This window comes from Cetorhinus maximus, chromosome X, assembly GCF_964194155.1.
Source record: "Cetorhinus maximus chromosome X, sCetMax3.hap1.1, whole genome shotgun sequence".
Lineage (NCBI taxonomy): Eukaryota > Metazoa > Chordata > Chondrichthyes > Lamniformes > Cetorhinidae > Cetorhinus > Cetorhinus maximus.
In genome coordinates, this window is record NC_135917.1 from 5,505,968 (window position 1) to 5,526,240 (window position 20,273).

The 20,273-nt window shown below is 41.0% G+C and overlaps 1 protein-coding gene across 13 annotated transcripts in view; it reads right to left on the reverse strand.

Moving 5' to 3' along the window:
• kmt2d (lysine (K)-specific methyltransferase 2D) overlaps positions 1 to 20,273 on the reverse strand; it is a 235,081-nt gene that overhangs the window by 108,256 nt on the left and 106,552 nt on the right. For 12 of the 13 annotated variants that reach the window (XM_078534392.1, XM_078534388.1, XM_078534391.1 and 9 more), the window contains 4 exons: positions 16,713 to 16,811; positions 10,797 to 10,844; positions 7,027 to 7,164; positions 1,904 to 2,092 (listed from right to left, as the gene is read on the reverse strand). In XM_078534392.1, coding sequence (XP_078390518.1) covers positions 1,904 to 2,092; positions 7,027 to 7,164; positions 10,797 to 10,844; positions 16,713 to 16,811 — 474 coding nt within the window. The remainder of the gene's footprint in view (positions 1 to 1,903; positions 2,093 to 7,026; positions 7,165 to 10,796; positions 10,845 to 16,712; positions 16,812 to 20,273) is intronic. The other variant, XM_078534393.1, reaches the window with a different exon arrangement.

Genomic DNA, 20,273 nt, shown 5'->3' on the forward strand with positions numbered 1-20,273 from the left:
CACCATTCTGGCATCCCAAATGTACTGCTGCACAATTTGTTAAATTGCATTTGCCATTGTTCTACACATATGCTTTATCTACATCATTTTGTAATATTTTACCTGCTCCTTCACAGGTGGCTGGTGACCATATCACCTAACTTAATATCATAGGGTACTGCATGCCTGACAGTTATGCAACAGGAAAGGCAGTACCTAATAATAATCGTGAGGATGGGTGGTACGGAGCACTGGGGACAAATAACACAGTGCCAGTGCACTTGATGATTTTGGGAATGGCTAGCTTCCAGAAACACTGACTGGGGAGAGGGTCATGCAACTACTTGCTGAGTGCAGAGCGGGAGTAAGAGGTTGAAGCTGGTGCCTTAGAATATTTGAGAATGGGGGGTGGGGCATCCCCAAGGAGGAGCCTGGAAAGAACTGCATGGTGTGTGCATCAGGGAGAGGGTTAGGTGGCTCCAGCGGGGGCAACATTGTAGCTTGAAGTCCAGGAACAGAGCCCAAGAGGTAGCATAGTAGAGGCAGGCAGTGGGCAAAAGGCATTGCAGAGGAAGCAGAGTTGCCCAACGGTGATACTCCTCACATCCTGCGGAAAACATTTTCAATGGGGAACAGGTGAGTGCACCAGATAAGAGGGAGCATCATTAAGGTGTTGCCACCACATCTCTTGGGAGGGCTAGAGGGGGAGGAAGCTATTTTTGTTTTATATTTTAAGCTCCCAATTTGCTTGTCCACCTTTGACAATAAGCAAAACCAACTTAATTCCAGGCTTCATGCTTGGTGGGAATCAGCCCAAAAAATAAGAGTTGCCTGTACCATATTAGCTAAAGTGACTGGCATTGTTAAGCCCAAAACAATCTCTTTTTCCCCCGAATACTTCACTTCTATGAAGTTCTTTCCTCCAACTTAAGGTCTTCCTTCATTCATTCCAAAAGTTCTCCTACTCTTCTCTTCCACATCCTGGCAGATGAGGAAGTACTCATGCAGACCAAACAGGAGGCACTGGCAGTCCAATAACATTTTACATTTATCAAGCACACGTAACATAAAAAGATGCCCCAATGCATCTCATAGGGGTATTATGAAGCAAAATTTGACACCGAGCCACATAAGGGGATATTAGGTCAGATGACCAAAAGCTTAATCAAAGAGGTAGGTTTTCAGGAGCACCACAAAGGAGGAAAGCAAGGTAGAGAGGTGTAGGAAGGTCCAGAGCTTAGGGCCTAGGCAACTGAAAGCACAGTCACCAATGGTGGAGTGATTAAAATTGGGGATATTCAAGACACCAGAATTAGATGAGAGCAGATGTCTGAAGGTTGCGGTAATAGAGAAGATTGCAGAGATATGGAGAGGCAAGACCATGGAGGGGTGTGATAACAAGGATAAAATTCTAAAACCAAGGTGTTGCTTAACTAGGATCCAATGTAAGTCAGCAAGCACAGGAGCGATAGGGGAACGGGACTTGATGCAAGTTAAGGCACAGGCAGCAGAGTTTTCCATTACAGAAGAACCATACAGTAGAACTTGGCAACCTGACCCAAATGCCCCCTTGGTTTGGCCCACCTGTAGGCATCCAAACGCACCAAACCTGTATCACCTCAACCCAAGTCCTTCCCAATCTACAGTATTCTACTCAATTATAGCTGTGTTATACAATTTAAGGAGAGATGGAGTGCAAGCACTCTGGGCAGGGTCGCAGAACATCACAAGGAAATGTTTGGGAGCTTGCCACAATTAACATGAATGGCGAATAACTAGAAGAAGTCAAGCCATATTATGGGGGAACAAAAAGGGCAGCAAAGCCCAACCAAATAATTCAAGTTCCAGCCATATACTTTTTTGAATGGCCTGATGGAACTTGCTAGACACAAGACTTAACTATAAAAAGTATGTATTCTCTCACCAGGAAGGAGAGATCGTTGGCATATTGAAGGTCTGATAAGTTCTCCCAACCCATGAGAAGTAAGAAGGTGGCTTTCGGAGGCAGTTCTGATACCACCCAATGTTGGTTCTGAAAGTGGAGGATTTCCCTGTGATCCCAGAACGTCTGTGAAGAGCTGCTGTACGTCTTTACTCTCCATTTGTGCTAGTTCTGAATAAAGAAAGAACATTTTATTTATCGATTAAATAAATCCCTAACGTTAACACACCACAAGCATAATGAGGCTTAATAGGAATGGAAGTAAGCCATTTAGCCTGCGCCACCATTCAATGAGCTCATGACTGATTTGAGAACTAACTCCATAAACCTATCTTTGCCCCCTATCCCTTAATACCTTTGGATAACAACATTTTTAACACTCAATTTTAAAATTTACAATTGATTTCCATTTGTAGAAGAGAGTTCCAAACTTCTATCAGCCTGTGTGTAGAAGTGCTTCCTAATTTCACTCCCGAAAGGTCCAGCTCTAAATTTTAGACTATGCTTCCTGGTTCTAGACTCCCCAACCAGCAGAAATAATTTCTCTCCAAATACTCTATTCCCCTTAATATTTTGGGAACTTGGATCAAATCACCCCTATTTTGGGAACTTGGATCAAATCACTCCTTAACCAGGGAATACAACCATGGCTTGTGTAATACCTCCTCCTAATTAAACCCTTGGAGCCCAGGTACAATTCCAGTAAATCTATGCTGCATGCCCTCCATGGCCAGTATATCCTTGTAAGGTGTGTTAATATTAATTGTGTTTAATTGTACATAGGTACTGGGCATTACTGGACATTCATGTGAGCCTCCTATAAATGGATACAGATTAAATCTGTGGTTGCTGGGTGAGGAGCTATATGCTTGCAATGTGTAACTCTACAAGCATGTAAAGATTGGTTCCAGTTCTATTCTTCATCAAATGGCTTTCTGGAATAGAACAAGAACTGGTGCCCAGAACTGCTCTCAGTACTCCAGGCGCGATCTAACCAAGACTTTGTATAGCTATAGCATACCTTCTACCCACTTGTATTCTGGTCCTCTAGATATAAAGGACAGCATTCCATCAGCCTTTTTGATTATTTTCTGTACCTCGCCATGACAATTTAATCATACATGTCCATGGACACATCCCCATCCCCATCCCCACAGTGCCCCCCATCCCCAAGTCTTTTTGGACTTCCACTGTTTCTAGCTTCTCAGTCGTTTGGTAGTACAGAACTTTGAGTATTGCTGAAAAAGGGAGACACGTCTAAGCTTTTCATCTTGCACTCATCAGGACACTTCACAAGAATACCAATATAAGGGGAAAACAATAATTTATACCCTATGTGAAGAGAGTGCTGATTGGTTGGCAAGTGGTGTTGCCATGGAGAATGCACCACCAATGGTGACTGACAGTTAACTGCCAAGCATTGTTTGAAAATTAAACCAGGCAGCTTGACCCTGATTGGTCAAGGCATTGCCCTGAGGAATGAGTCAACGAATGGCTGTCACTTATTTTGTTTAGTTGAAACAGGCACAATATGTGCACATGTTCTTTCTGTCTGCAAAGAACATGGCCCTGTGCATTAATATATGTAGCTTCCAGCACATGCAAATGCGCCACACTGAGTCCAACTGACAATCCTAAATTGGTTGTCAGCATAATTCTTAGCACATTGAGGATTATTTCGCAAATGTTGTCCAATCGTGAAATCACATTTAAATGTTGGACACGGTGTTTTGAGTTTTGCAAGCACGGGCTGGTTGGGTACAGTCTGTACCCTGCCCGTTGCGAACAGCGGCTGAGACCTGCTGTTTGATACGATCCGCCAGTCTTTGGGACGTACGGCCTACATATCTAGCGTTGTACTGGCACTGAAATTCATTTCCCACATTACTCATCTGTGTGATAGGCAGGACATCTTTTTGGCTTGACGGCAGCAGCCTGTTAGTGGCAAATACCACTCGTGTTGTCACTGCATAGTGACAGCGTGAAACAGCTAGCTTCGCCTGTTGCTCAAATTTTTGAGATACCTTGCCCTTTCCAGGTTAATGAGGTAGAGTGGGCACTTTTCAGGGTTGAAAGTGACAGGCTTAAGCCTGTTCGTGAGTTTGCGTGATATACTGTGTAAAATGATCTGATTAGGGTCAAACTGCATGGTTTAAATTTCAAACAATGCTTGGCAGTTAACTATCAGTCATCATCACTGGTGCATTCTCCATGGCAATGCCACCAATCAGCACTCTTTTCACATACAGTATAAATTGTTGTTTTCCCCTTATATTGGTGTTCTTGCGAAGTATCTTGATGAGTGCAAGACGAAAAGCTTAGGTATGTCTCTTTTTTCAGCAATTTTCACCATTTAGAAAGCACTCTGTCTATCCTTGAGTAAAACAATGGGCAGCTTTCTTAAATGCCTAAATGAATGCGGTCTTTTGGCCATCAACTCCTCATGGATTCCAATACTTTCTTGAACAGTCAAGTAGTATGACACAGGCATTCAAAATCTACTTTTAGCTGGTAAGCAAACAAAAGCAACATTGCAATACCCTCTCAAATGGTGGAAAATTCCACTCTAGAATACTGCAGCAAGAGTCAGCAGCTTTGAGAGATGAGACAACTGGCCACAAAAAAACTTTAAAATTACAATGCTAAGTTTAGTGACAATAGAAATATTGCTTTTACCAGAAGAAAAACATCCAAGGCGCTTCAGGTGTCCTCAGACCAACATGGACACATCAAGGAGGAAATACTAGGAAGGGCTAGTCAAAGAGGTGGTGCTAAGCAAGGCCTTAAAGGGAGAAAGGGAGGTGGGAAGGCAGAGGAGTTTAAAGAGGGAACTGCAGAGCATGGGGCTGAGGTGGCTGAAGGCACAACCATGGAGAATGAGGCTCAAGGTTGAGCAAGATTACAGAGGTGGGAAGGGCAAGGCATGAGTGAGAGAACAGAGGCATTGGTAGACTAGGAACCACTGGAGGTCAGCAAGCAAAGGTGCGATGGGTAGACAGTACTTGATACAGAGTAGGATTTGGTCGGAGGTTTGCATGAGCTAAAGTTTACAGAACATAGAGAACAAGAGAAATGCAGGTCAGCATTGGAATAGTGGAATCTAAAGCTCACAAAGATATGGATGAGGGTTTCAGCAATAGATGGGCTGAGACAGGGACAGAGGGAGGCGATACAATGCAGATGGAAGTAGGCAGTCCTTTTGTGATGGAGAGAACATGGGGTTTAGGGTTGAATCTGAAGACGAGGCTACTGTCTGGTTGAGACAAAGACAGTGGCTGGGGAGTGGGACGGAATCAGTAACAAGAGTATGCAGTTTATGATGGGAGTTGAACACAGTAGCTTCGGTCTTCCCAATGTTTAACTGGAGATAAGTGTTGCTCATCTAAGACTGAACATTAGACAAGCACTAAGGTTGAGGAGGATTTGGAATGATAATACACCATGGTCACAGAGAATGTCATTTGTAAATTTGGTTAGGGCTGTTTTAGTGCTATTATGGGACAGAAACATTTGGAGAAATTTGTGCACGAAGTTCTGCAAAAGATTGGCCCAGATTTGGGAAGTGACAACACCTTCAAAAACCTGAGAGCAGAGGGAGGTTGGAGCTGGAACAGTAGCTTTCAAAGAAGGGTTGAGAGCAGGTTTGTTTTTGAGGCCAGCAGTTCTGAAAGAGTGTACACAGTATCTGACGGAAGGCAACCATTTGTCAAGTAAAAGCAAAATACTGCAGATGCTGGAAATCTGAAATAAAAACAGAAAATGCTGGAAAAACTCAGGTCTGACAGCATCTGTGGAGAGAGAAACAGAGTTGGCGTTTTGAATCCGTATGACTCTTCTTCAGAAGAAGTCATACAGACTCAAAAAGTTAACTCTGTCTCTCTCTCTCTCCACAGGTGCTGCCAGACCTGCTGAGCTTTTCCAGCATTCTGTTTTTATTTAATTTGTTAGGTAGCATAGGGCCAGTAAGACAAATTGAGTGATAAGTAGCTGAGTGGAAACAGAATCAAGGAGCAGGTGGAGGATCTCATGGACGGTGTGTGTGTTTGGGGAGGACACAAAGAGAAGACAAAAGAAAAATTAAAGATGCGGTTTCAGGGTTGAATAGGCAAGGGAAAGGAGGGAGGCAACTGAATGGATGGACTCAATCTTAAGTGAAATCTACAAACTTCTCGCACTTGAAGGTAACGTTGAAAGGAATGCGGTTTTACAAGGCAGTTGGTAGTAGAGAAAATAAGTTGGGGGTTATGTTTGCTCTCCAGCATGAGCCTGGAGTGATGAATGGTTTTGGCAGAGAGAGGCCTGATTGCGTCTAATATGGTTCCGCTAGATCTGGTAACGGATGGCTAAACTAACTGTGTGAGGGGAGACAGTGTCATAGGGGTAACGTCACTGGACTAATTATCCAGAGGCCCAGGGGACTCTGGGGACATGGGCTCAAATCCCACGACGGCAGCTGGTGGAAGTTGAATTCAATTAACAAAGTTCTGGAACTGACAGTTAGTCTCAGTGACCATGAAACCATCATTGGTTGTCAAAAAAACCCACCTGGTTCACTAACGTCCTTTAGGGAAGGAACTATGCTCTCCTTATGTGGTCTGGCCTACATTTGACTCCAGACTCATAACAATATGGTTGACTCTTAACTGCCCTCTGAAATGGCCTAGCAAGCCACTCAGTTCAAGAGCAATTAGGGATGAGCAACAAGTGCTGGCCTTGCCTATGACATCCACATCCCATGAAAGAATAAAATTTTTAAAATATGCTTATGTCTGCCTTGGACATGAGGGACCAATGTTGAGGACATACCATGCAAGATCAAGATGGAGGAATAAAAGTGTTTCTGGGAAGAAAGGGAATGATTGAGCAAATTGTCAGCTTGAAAGTACAGCTGTAGGTGATTTGGGGAGACTTTATATCATGAAGTACCTAAAAATTTCCTTCTGTGAACACCACAACACAAACCTATACTCTGTTATCTGGTTATACAAAGATCATAGACGATACATTGCCCTGTAATCCTATTAATCAAAGTTTTAGCAAAACCCAAAAGCAATCCTCTCTATTTTCCCTCCATGATCTCTTTTACATAATGCTTTTAGACATACCTTCTGTTACAATCTTGTCAAGATCTGAGCTGAGGGCACCCTCCACTGGAACATCATTGAAAGGCTGATTTCGCTTTGAGCTCTCATTAGGATGATTGGTTGAAAGCTCATCCGCAACGGATGAGATGTCAATCCCAGCTTAAAGAAAGGAGCACTGTGATAAGTTACCGAACAAAATTTTGTGCAGTTACAAATTTGCAAAAATGGAGTTGATTTCAATCACAAAAAACAGAAGGGAAATGGGGAACAAAAAAATTCAGGTTGCCTGCTCAAACTTCAGGTCTACATGACCAACTTACTTTTCTTTCTCAAAGGAAAAATAGAAAACAATTTTAAAAAATACATATTAGTCAAATAACAAATACAGACCTAAAACAGTCAAACATGACTGGTAGCGGGAGCATTCACAACCAAGTAATGTTAACATTCACAACCAAGCAATGACAGATTTCAGTATTCAACTCAATTAGCAATCAAATTCAGTCACAGATTTGAGTTTTGTTCCTATTCAAAGGCAAGGTGGAGCACAACACAATAGTGAGACATCCTTTGTTTATGGTTGAGGAAACACAGACTATGCCCACATCATGTTGCAACAAACAATGCTTCTGGTTAGGTACACCACTGATATATGATGGCTTAGTTGCTTTTGAATGTCATTTTCAGCCCACTAGGTCACATAATTCACAAATGATAGTAATTTGTAATTATGAAGGTCATTCTAAGGAGTGAGCTAAAGCTCTCCCAATGGCTCAGTTGGTAAAGGCTATGCAGACCAGAGATCCTACATAGCATTGCTGGTCTGATAGTCGGGGTGTTATAATTGACATCAGTGCCTGCAGACACTCTATCCCAACAGAATTTGCTGCTAATGCTGACAAGGCCATGTTCACAAATCAATGAAGGTCACTTGGATTAGGTAGTGGAGAGCACCTGGTCCCCTTCAGCCACTCTCTTCAGGACAAGAGAAAATTGTCAAAATGTAACAAAAAAGCTAAAATTCAATTTAGAGTGATTTTCTTAATTTTAGAGAGCTTTCAATATCAGCAGCTAAATCATTTGCAATTTAGATTTCAAGAAGGAACCTTGTTTCAGTTAAGATCTGTCCATTTCCTAAATGGTGATAAATCCGAGTTAAGCGTTTTCAATACCCCCAGAAAGTATGAATTAAATTTAGGGAATACTTGGGCTCTGAAAGCTAATATTATTGCCAAGTTCCACCCCTCATAATGATTACTTTTTATAGGCCAGTGAACTAAAAGGAGGGGGAATGTATTTGGGGTACAGTCTATAAGAATAGTACACCAGAGAGCAATGAACTGCCAGTACTCAAACCAGACCAGTAACAGTGCATTCACAAAGGTCATGAATGGTGCATGTCAGGAAGACGAGCTTTACCATACTGGAATGTCAACATTCTGAATTAATCTAAAATGTCTGCACAGTACCAACAAAGTTTCAACACCGTTCTGTCTGCCTCTGAAACTTGTGGCATTATTTGGATCTCGTGTTTTATACACAAAAGTTTAAATATAGGACGAGCCATCACTTTCTGAAACAGGAATGAAACTGAAGTATCTCAGACTTTGCTCAGCACAATTCTCACCAACTTTCTGAGGAAGTAACAAATAGGGATCAATTTTGTGACAGGCCTGCCTTTTGGTTACAACACAAAACTGTAGATCCGACTCTACCATCATTAGTCTCGACATATTTAATTTATTGATAAATTTAATTTATCTTGCAGTGGAAAAGCGGAAATGCTATATACATGGCTCTAAATAAATCCACAACTGGAAACAACCTGCTCACACAGGTGAAAGATGTATGAGTGAAAGCAATCACATTTTTAAGGCATACGTTAAGAAACCAAGCAACAAAAACAAGCATAAAACATAAACAGCTTAACTTTGGAATAGGATTCCCCACCACCCCCCACTTTCTTCCCTACTAAACCCTTCTGAACTCCACACATACTTGAGCTAGGAACACAGAGTCATCTCAGGACTGTAGCTAGTTGTTTCCACATTGGTTGGCTGGAGTTGCATTCTGTGACGCATTTTGCGGAGCTATCTCCAACTGAACTTAGCAGGCCCAAGACATGGCTGTCCTGGTAACCCAAGCCTGCTAGATTGCGAAACAAATAGATTACCTCACTATATTTTCAAATCTTTTTTCTTATAAATTTGCCTTCTAAAAAAATTCTCAGGGTTAATGTTATTAATAGGGCATTGAGTCTAATTCTGTGTATGTACTTCCTTCTTAATGTTTTAGTTCTGCTCCAACCCAACTGTCCCAACAGTTTATCCCATTCTAACTAGTATCCCAGTTGGAGCATGCTATTTTCATACAGACTGGGAAACCTTTACATGAACTGTTAAAGGTTTTGTAGGTCGCTCTGATGGATAATATGAAAAAGAAATCTAGCAAAAAAATCCACTTGCACTGAATCTATGATTAAAGATTTGAAAGAAGGTATGCACTGTGCCATCATAATTCAGAAAAACCATGCATAGGGCAACGGTCAACACAAATTCTACTTAAGGTCTGCAATATTCACAATTAGCTCAGCTTAATCTTTATTTTTGCAACCATGACACCATCTCATTACTCAACACTGCAGGACACGCAACAAAATGAACAAATCATTAGCTGATTACCAGAAATTTCAATTAACAGAAGCCAATTCAGTTCCTTGTGCATGGCTTGGCTGGGAAACAATAGCATCAACTCCCCAAACCCATTAATATACTTCATTCTGTGCCAGTGATATTGATCATGATTATGTGTCCTTTTAAAAATCTCCTATAACCCAATTTTCATTCTCATCTGTTGATGGGACTTGACACATGCTGGGATACAGTACTTGGGTGCTGACAACCCTACAGTAACTCATTCCAGGCAGCCGCTGTTCACACTGAAGTTCTATAGGCTATTTAACATTGGAGCTTATTACAGTCAAGCCCAATGCTGACCTCACTCAAAATCTGCAAGTGCACAGTTTCCACTGTGGTTGGGGGCTATTGGTAGTGATCAGTAGTGAGAACAATATGGCGCCACGCTGCAAACCCACCTGAGGTCAGCTTAGTCAGCACAGGCCAGACATCAAATTTAGGACCGTCTACTCTGTAAGGCTCAGGATCACACCACATGGTGCATTTATCAACTTGGATATTAGGAATTACCATAATACTTTTTATATAGCAGACTGGAAATCTTTTGAACAAATTGCCAAATCAGTTTACAAATATATATTGAGGTGCAAACAAAATTAATCTTTTGCAAACCTTGCCGCTTATTACCATGGATGGAATTTGAATCAAGAATCAGTGACATGACTTGTACATGCTTAGACTACCAATAGTCACTGCAAAAACTCCCACGCCTCAACATATTTTTGTTCTCGTTACTACATCTTTACAGCAATACAAATGTTTAAGTAGGTATAAAATATGACGCAGGACAATCTAAGATCACAATTGTTACTTCGGAGATATTTTGTGAATGCAAACTGATTTTCACATGCATTTTACAGATAAATTTCAGAAAATTAAAAGGCAGGAAAGCAAAAAAAAAATTCTTTATTGGATTTTACGTTCACAAATGCTAAAAAAAATTTTAGCACTTGACCAGTAACCTGTTGAATAGACTGGTGATGTCATGTGAATATCTTCTATGAAAACGCAAGCAGACATACAAGCACCCAGGTACAAACTACTGATGTTAACACGTGAACACGCAAAGAGTGGCGAGAGGGTCTGACTGCTTACCAAAGGGAGAGAGGGAGCTGTCTGCGTGGAAAGGACTGAGATCGAAACCTAAAAACCCAAAAGTACAATAAAAACAAAAGGGAAAAAAATGAACAGTGGCAAGCAAAAGCCATTTAACCCTTTCCAACCTAAAAAGTCCACAACCATCCCTACAGCATAATAACACAGCCCAATCACTGTGCATGGCCCAAAGCAAACAAGATCCATGACAAAGGTCAAACTGACTCGCAGTATTTCAGGTGTCTCTACTGGTATCAGCAGGTTAGCCAGAAAGCCTGGATTCTAGGATTAGCTTGATGGTCAGTGTGATGGACTGACCAAATTACAAGTAGACCAAAACCACAGATACACCTGTAAATGAAACAATAAATGGACTGTGCAAATGGATCCTAGCTTGCCCTTACAGTCAAATCATCAGTTAAGAATGCATTCACAAAGGCCCTGAATGGTTGCCCAAAGTGCTGCAACAATAAAGTAAGTGGAAGGTAGTCTTGCCTTTGCAGTCAAATTGACAGCAAGGTGGACTGATAACTGTTGAAACCCAATTCTGGAAAAGTTCACCCATGAAAAGTTAAAAAAAAGTAAACTGTATGTGTAACAAAAAGTGAAATAGAAACACCACAAACTGAAGTAAATATTGACTACAATGTTGTTTCTAAATAACTGAAGTTTAAAGCAGGAATAGAAGACTGCAGAAAATAAGTGTAATTAACACAGTATAAGAAAGTAACATTGTTACTGTTCCAACCCACTGCACTCAAAACCATTGCGAAGGTGTAACATATGCTAACTCATTTACTCATAAATACAACTGGCATGTTAATTTTAATCTAAGCCAACCATTAGGATGTTCCATTGTGGAGGGAACAGGAACTTGGTCATGTCCTTCCATGAACATGTGCACCTTTTCAGCCATTAGAAACTGAGGGAGAAGGCATGGTTCATTAACTTGATCTCTCAATGGGTCAAATATGGACATGTCTACACAACTAGGAAGGAAACTAATCAGGCTTGTAACTATCAATTTATATCTATGTTCTCCAACAATCACAGCCGGTTAGATTACTGCAGGGATCTGTAAAGGCATATTTGAGTTTCATGCCAAATTTTAAATTATTTGAGAAAAACTAGATAACTGCATTTTTTTCCCTAAAATACAATTTCTATATTTCAAAATAAACTATGACATTAATTCAGCATTTCTCAGAAAATGTAAATTAGCAGAGACATGCACGAGGGATATCAGTTCAATGGCTTTAAAAAATTACTAGGTGATCTCCTGTGGCACTGCTTTAAGTAGTCTAGAGCTCAGTTGCAATGGTTAGCTGCTAAGATAGAGTTGTTGTTAATATGACCTGTCATTTTAAGGCCAATACTCTCAAGTACTCTTAGGGGAATTGGGCAAAACAGGCTAAGTAAACAGGTAAGTAAATGCAGTAGCTTGTAAATTCTTGGAGGTCAATTATGGAGTAGTTGCAGTTGCTTCCAAGTTATTGGTTCCAGGGCAGAAAACCCCAGCATGATATGGCTGGCTTTCTTTCCAATTTTTTAAAATAAATTGTTTTGTGTCTAATAAAACAGGAGTATAGCACTTTGCAGGATAGGCATGGGCTAGATGGTATAATATTTCCATCTCACTAATTCCTTCATCTTTTCCATTTATTGCTATTTACTTGATTAGTCCATCCAATCTTTCTTAAAGGTTGGGTTACAAAGAAAAACTGGAGCTCCTTCAGGTGGTGTCTGGGGGAGACGTGATAGAAGTATACAAGATATTAAACGTCATAGGAGAGTGTTACTTAAGTATATGTCAGATACTAAAATCAAGAGGCACAGGTTAAAACTGCTAAAAAGAAAATTAATGACATATGTCACAAAGCACTTCTTCGCGAAAAGAGTGATCAACACTTGGAAAGCTCTTCAAGATAGAGTTATTAGAGGCATAAAGATCAATAGGTATGTGGATGATATGACACAAGTTTTTATTTCTTCTCGATGGATGAACTAAAATGAGCTGAATAAACTCCCTCATCTGCATTTATCTGGCATTCATATAATTTATCTGCCTTTATTTTTTTAATGTCCTTACGTTCCCTACTATATTTTGCTGTTCATCTCATCAGTCGCTAATTCTTGATATTAGTAGTCAGTACCAGAAAGTCAACACATTTCAGGAATGTGTGAAAGGTAATAAGGTTGAGATCAACTGAGAATTACGTAAAAAAGAGCAGACAGATCAGAGTGAGTGCAGCAGAAGCCGAGGAGTGGCAAATATATATATGAGCGAGGGAGTGCATGGCAGAAATTAGCATGTGTGCATTGGAGACAGGTGAGCCAGAAATCAGCACACAACAGACAGATAGTAGGCAGCGAGAGTTTTTTTTTCCCTGCTTGCCCTCCCCAGGAAAGTACATCTACCATGGCATGGTTCACAAGACCAGCCACATGTGCACCAAGGACAGACAGTGAACTCAAAGCCCAGGTCATGAATGGACTTTAGGCCTCACGTAGCAATGTATGGTACTTCTGAGTTGAGCAATTTTCTATATAAATATATTTTTTGTAAATTACTTAAATTTTCATATTTGCTATAAATTGCATTTGTTACCCTGTATAAATCAACTGGCTAAGTGAAAAAGCCTAAGAGTTACAGTAATTCTCACTAGTCCCTTTAAAAAAAATGGTAGCAGTTTGCTGATTATAGTCCCACCTACGACATGTTGGTATGTTCCAATCCTGTTCAGTTGTGAGGGCTGCATTCCTATAAAATGATATAGCAGAGATGGTGGCCATCTGGCCCATCATGCCGGAGCCGGCTCTATGGAAGTACTAGCCACTTAGTCACTCCTCTGCTCTTTCCCTATAGACCTGCGAATATTTTCCAAGTATATATCCAATTCCGTTTTGGAAGCTACTATTGAATCCGCTTCCACCATCCGTTCAAGCAGAACCTTCCAGTTCATAACTAGCTGCACAAAAAAAATCCTCATCTCCCCCTGGTTCTTTAATGTGAACTTATACCTCAGCCAATCATTTGCAAGTCTTGTATTTACTTCCTGTAAAAGTTGCCAGTGTCATACAATTGTCTCTCATCATGTGTGCCTACCACCATGGGAAATTTGCTAGCAGCCACACACTGATCTCCTGCTACGGTGCTCACATGGAGTCTGAGGATATGCTGTTTTATCTCAAGTAATGCACAATATAGTGTGAGAATCAATGACTGACATTGGCTGTATAAATCAAATTGTGTTTTTATTGAAAGTACTGTTAATGGTACTTTTGGAATCTGCAAATCCACAACTGCAAGCTTATTTCTACATGATGTGATTGAGAATGTAATAAAGTAAAATAGGTTAATTGCAAAATTAAGTTAACTGAGTTGAAAAAATGAATGCATATTGAAAGTTGTTTTAGCATATATAATCCCTATAAGAATATTTATATGATGGGTAATTGGAATATCTCGTGCAGATGTTGCATTTATATTTCTGAAACTGTCAAATGCATAGAGAGGGAATGTTGTCTTAATTTTGGTGTGCATCTGAACAAACATGCCCGAGCGAGTGAAGATGAGAGCGTGGGCAGAGTAAACAATGGAAGAAAGAGTGCAAGAGTGCACGAGAGAAAGGTAGTCTTCATAAAGGGGGCCCGACAGTGGGCGAGTATGATTGTACATGCTTAGAGAAGGCCATCTTTACGTTGAGTGTGGACAGTGGGTGGGGTATGAAGCAGCAAGTTAGGGCACGGTGTTTCAGTGGAAGATTGTTTTAATAGAGATGTTGGAGTTTCTCACAAGCATGCCACGTTCCTCAACTCCCACTCACCCTTTTGCTTTCCTCAGTCCCTCACCCAGTTCACCCCCATCACACTCAACCCCTACATGGAAACCAAAAGCAAAGACCCAATGAGGGGCAAGCAAAATTATTAAAGTGTAATCACAACATGACAAGCGAGCCAGGTGGAAAAAGTGGAAAATATAGATTCAAGGGGAAAGGCATTAGTGACAATTTTTTGTGTTCGAGGTGAGCAATGGCAGTGATGTGGAACAAAGCCATTTCTATTTCAGACACCCAGTGTTAGCATCATATACTTGTATGAAAAGTATAGCACGGGCAGAGGCAGAACAAAGCTCCCTTCACACTGCTCCAATATTGTGCCTCAGCCCTAACTTCACATGACTGCATCAACTGGGCACTCCACCGCCCCCTCCACACCAATCATCCATCAGCCTGTCTGAGTGACACTGCCAATAAATGCTAAATTCGGGATAGCTTCTTATGGATGTACATGTACAGCAATAACTATAATTTTACATCCAGATGGTTAAACCAGACAATTGCATCAGTAGAAGAGTGGATTGCTGTGATGCCTCCTTCATATTTGTGATTCAGGCAGAGTCATTATATGTTCCATGGTCTATTCTGGCTGACCAGTAGCACACTGGGGAGCTTTTAATTTTCAATGTGTGCATTAAGTATCCGCATCTGCTGTAGTATGTGTGAATGCAGTTTAGGGTCATCCATGAGCTTCGCTTCATGGAAGATCAAAGCCAGGGAATCTTCAAAGCCAGGGAATCTTCTACATCGGGTCTGTCACGATTATTTGAGACTTCTTGTGAACTAGGCCCACCAGGAACAGGATTGAGACTACAGAAACTTGTTTTTGGTCAGCAGGTGTCTAAGATCCACAAAAACCTCACTCAAATCAGGCTGCTGAAACTCTGTACCCACCTGGAGGGCTTCTGTTTGTCCAATGTGAATTATACACACTTCCTGCAGGGATACGTCCCACTTACCCAAATTCAGAAAGTTTAGGCACAGGTTGGCAGAGCCAAGGTGTCTTGACCTCCAAGTGTGCACAGGGATACTGCAAAAGTATAACTAGATTAAATAGCGCAGCTCACTACAGTACATCACCTAAATTTCCACTGCTTATTCAACTAGATCTTACAATGTTTTATAAAAGCAGCATCACGCCACGTAATTCACATGTTATTTGAAGTTGCGTTCCTTTAAAGCTACAAAATCTGAACATGAAGTAAACACTGGTTAGCTTAAAGTTTAATTGCTCGTCAGGCTGCAGGTTATATGATTGGCAAGGTCAGTCAGGCCCCCGTCAGTTAAGCTATTTTTAATTGCTGGAGAAACCTGTACATGTCAGAAACTGCTTTTGGTTCTTTGTACTTCTTTTTGAAAAAAGGATACAGTACTTTGCAGTTTGCACTTTTGTGACCAAAAGGAAATGGGTGCTAGGCATACTGCTTTTAATTACATTAAAAAAGATGCCTGTTCTTTTAGATTTTTCTGTACTGCATACTATGCCTAAACACAAGACGGTTGCCCTGTTGAAAACCATTGCCAAATTCATTCAATGCCCAACCATGAGAAATATAAGGACTAAGACCTGTAGAAATATATTTCTGGTAGTTGTGCTACAACCTTTCTTCCCATATCAGCAAGCACTCCACATTCTGGCTGGACACCTTGCCCCACCATTGCATGGAACACTGTAATAGTGCAACAGCGCACTGGACTTTGTAATCAAAATTGTTTATACGAACATACATACAAACATACAAAATAGGAGAAGTGGACCATTCAGTCCACCGAGCCTGCTCCGCCATGCAATAGGATCATGGCTGATTTGTTTGTATTACTAATTCCACATTCCCATCTACCCATTTAATTTAATTTGGAATTTAAATCAATAGCCTTTGCATAGTGCACTTATTCTCTCTATGAATCCTGAATTCCTATTAGATCGCAACCAGCTTCTGGATTTAATTCAGGGTGCTACACCCTGGGTGAAACTGAAGGATGGAGGGAACACAGTTGTAACAGCGCATTTTGTTTAGGCATCTACGAAAAAACAAAATTTATGACAATCACATATTTTCTCCTCCTCCCTACTTACCCATTCCATCTGGTTGAGCTTCTTCAGTTTTAGGTGGTTCATCTGGAACTGAATCTCCATTATGTTCAGGGGGGGCTTGGATTGTCTTTGCATCAGGAGCTGTCAGAATTAATTGGAAATAGTTATCAATACAGAAAAATTAATCCTCGGTAGCAGTCAACAGGAAAAATAACATCAGTTCAACAGATACTAAATAATTCATTGGCTTATTTTATGTTACTTCATTGACATCATTTCACTGGTATCTTTCAGAAAGCCTGCAAATCTGACCAATTAGCATTGTTTTCCTGGATTCAGAAGATCTATGTAGATTAGAAACATGAGTGGTCTTAGCACTGATCACTGCAGCACACAAAAATCCTAAATCAATCCTCTAACAGGTACCAGCAATTCCCTCTCCTTACACCAGTTACTTTGCCACCTCGAAGTTTTCTGGGATACTCACTGCCTAATATTTGGAACTTTATTCTGCCAGTTATTGGTGCAAGACTAATAGGTTTATAGGATCCGGGTTTGTTCCATCACCTTTTTCTTTTGTCAAGAATAGGTACAACATCAGCACATATCCAATTTAGTGATATCTTCCTTTTACTCATATTATAGCGGGAGCAGGCTATTGAGTTGAATGATTAGCCATGATCATAATGAATGGCAGAGCAGGCTTGAAGGGCCGAGTAGCCTACTCCTGCTCCTAGTTTCTATGGGCAGAATTTAGCCCTCGATGAGCAGGCGGGCCCCACTGGCTCGGCGGCTAGCGGCCCGCCGGGAAATGCTATGTGCTTCCTGTGCAAGGGGGGGGGGGGAGATTCCCCAACTGTCAAAGTGTGCTCTTTCATGCATGCATGCGAAAGAGCGCACTGCTCCCTGAGACTAAGTGGTGATAGTTTAAAAAACCTCAAAAATAGAAAAATAAAAAAATTAACATATCCCCCTCATGTGACAATGTCACACGAGATGGGACATGTTAATAAATATGACAAAGTTTATTAAAGATTTTTGAAATGGACATGAAACCTCATCCCGCCAGTGGACGAGGTTTCATGTTTTTTCTACTGCCCGCCGGGGTTCTTGGCCTGCCCGCCAGCCTTAAGGCTGATTTTGCTGTCCACCCGCCTTCCTGAATATTTAAATGGGGCAGAATGATGTTGGGTGTTCCCCCCGACGTCATCCCGCGTCAGCGAGCAGGCCCCGCCCCCAACTCGCCGACAGAAAAATTCTGGCCTATGTTTCTGGTTTCTATAGCCTCCCTCATGATAACAGCACTTTGCAAATTTCATCTCTAATCTCACTTTTCTGCCTCAGGTATATGCCAGTAATCGATAGGGGTTTCTTAGTTTTGCGTCCTATCGGCCTGTCTTGGACCTCTTTAGAAGAGATGTCCAAATTATTTAGATTTGGACCTTATTTTAGATTTTATTACATTTAAATATTTAGACTGGGAGAACTATTAGACCTAAAGGCTGACAAGTCCCCAGAACCCAATGCTCTGCATTTGAGGGTCTTAAAAGAGGTGGCTGCAGAGATAGTAAAGTAATTGGTTATAATCTTCCAAAATTCCTTACAGCTTATGGAAGGGTCCCAAGGGATTGGAAAATAGCAAATGTAACATCTTTATTCAAAGAAAGCAGGAAACTATAGGCCAATTAGTCTAACATCTGTCACAGGGAAATTGCTAGAATCCATTATTAAGGAGATTATAGCAGGATACTTAGAAAATCATAATGGGATCAAGCAGAGTCAGCATGGTTTTGTGAAAGGGAAATCGTGTTTAACTAATTTATTACAGTTCTTTGAAGAAGTAACCAGCAAGGTGGATAAAGGGAAACCTTTATGTGATGTACTTGGGTTTCCAAAAGACATTTGATAAGATGCCAAATCAAAGGTTACTACAGAAAATAAGTCTTGTGGTGTAGGAGGTAACATAACCAGCATGGATAAAGAATTGGTTAGCTAACAGATAGATAAAGGGGTCTTTTTCAGGCTGGCAGGCTGCAACTAGTGGAGTGCCACAGGGATCAATGCTGGGGCCTCAACTATTTACAATCTATATCAATGACTTGGATGAAGGGACCAAATGTATGATAGCTAAATTTGCCAATGACACCAAGATAAGTAAGAAAGTAAGGAAAGTAAGTTAAAAACAAAAAGCTAAAAGCTACTGCGGATGCTGGAAATCCAAAACAAAAACAGAATTACCTGGAAAAACTCAGCAGGTCTGGCAGCATCGGTGGAGAAGAAATCAGTCAACGTTTCGAGTCTTCATGACCCTTCGGCAGAACTTCTGCCGAAGGGTCATGAAGACTCGAAACGTTGACTGATTTCTTCTCCACCGATGCTGCCAGACCTGCTGAGTTTTTCCAGGTAATTCTGTTTTTGTTAAGGAAAGTAAGTTGTCGAGTGCAGGTAGATCGTCTACAAAGGGGATAGGTTAAGTGAGTGGGCAAAAAACTTGGCAGATGGAGTGTGACATGGGAAAATGTGAACTTGTCCACTTTGGCAGGAACAACAGAAATGGAGAGAGATTGCAGAAGTCAGTTGTACAGAGTGATTTGGGTGTCCTCATACATTTTTAAAAATTCATTTACAAGATGTGGGTGTCGCTAGCTAGGCCAGCATTTATTGCCCATTCTTAATTGCTCTGAGAAGGTGGTGAATCACAAAACATTAGAATGCAGGTACAGCAAGTGATTAGGAAGGCAAATGGAATGTTAGCATTTATTGTAAGGGGAATGGAATTTAAAATTAGGGAAGTTTTACTGCAGCTGTAGAGGGCCTTGATGAGACCACATCTGGAGTACTGTGCACAGTTCTGGTTTCCTCGTTTTAAAAAGGATGGAATTGTGCTAGGAACAGTTCCAAGAAGGTTCACTTGACTCATTCCTGGGATGAAGGGCTTATTCTATGAAGAAAAGTTGAACAGATTGGAGTTTAGTTTTAAAGTTTAGTTCAGTTTAGTTTTAAACTGCCCACTGGAGTTTAGAAGAATGAGAGGTGATCTTATTGAAACAAACAAGAATCTGAGGGGACTTGATAGGGTAGATACTGGGAGGATATTTCCTCCTGCGGGGAGAGACTAGAACCAGCAGACAAAGTTTAAGAATAAGAAGTCTACATTTAAGACTGAGATGAGGAGAAATTTTTTCTCTGAGGGTCATTAGTATGTGGAATTCTCTTCCCCAGAAAGTAGTGAAGGCTGGGTCACTGAATTTATTCAAGGCCGAGTTAGACAGATTTTTGATACGAGAGAGGCAAGGGCTATGTGGCGCAGACAAGAAAGTGGAATGGAGACCACAAACAGATCAGCCATGGTCTTATCAAATGATGGAGCAGGCTCAAAGGGCCAAATGGCTTACTCCTGTTCCTAAGTCCAATATAGATTTTTAAATATTTACTCATGGGTTGTGGACAGCACTAGCTGCTCTGCATTCATTGCCTGCTTATCTTTATCTGTTCTGAGCTTTTGCTGGTGGGCTTTCTCCTTAGACTGCTAAAGTCCTTGTGGTGATGGTGCTCCCACAACAGTTTTAGGTAGGGAATGCTAGAACGTTGACCTAGCAATAA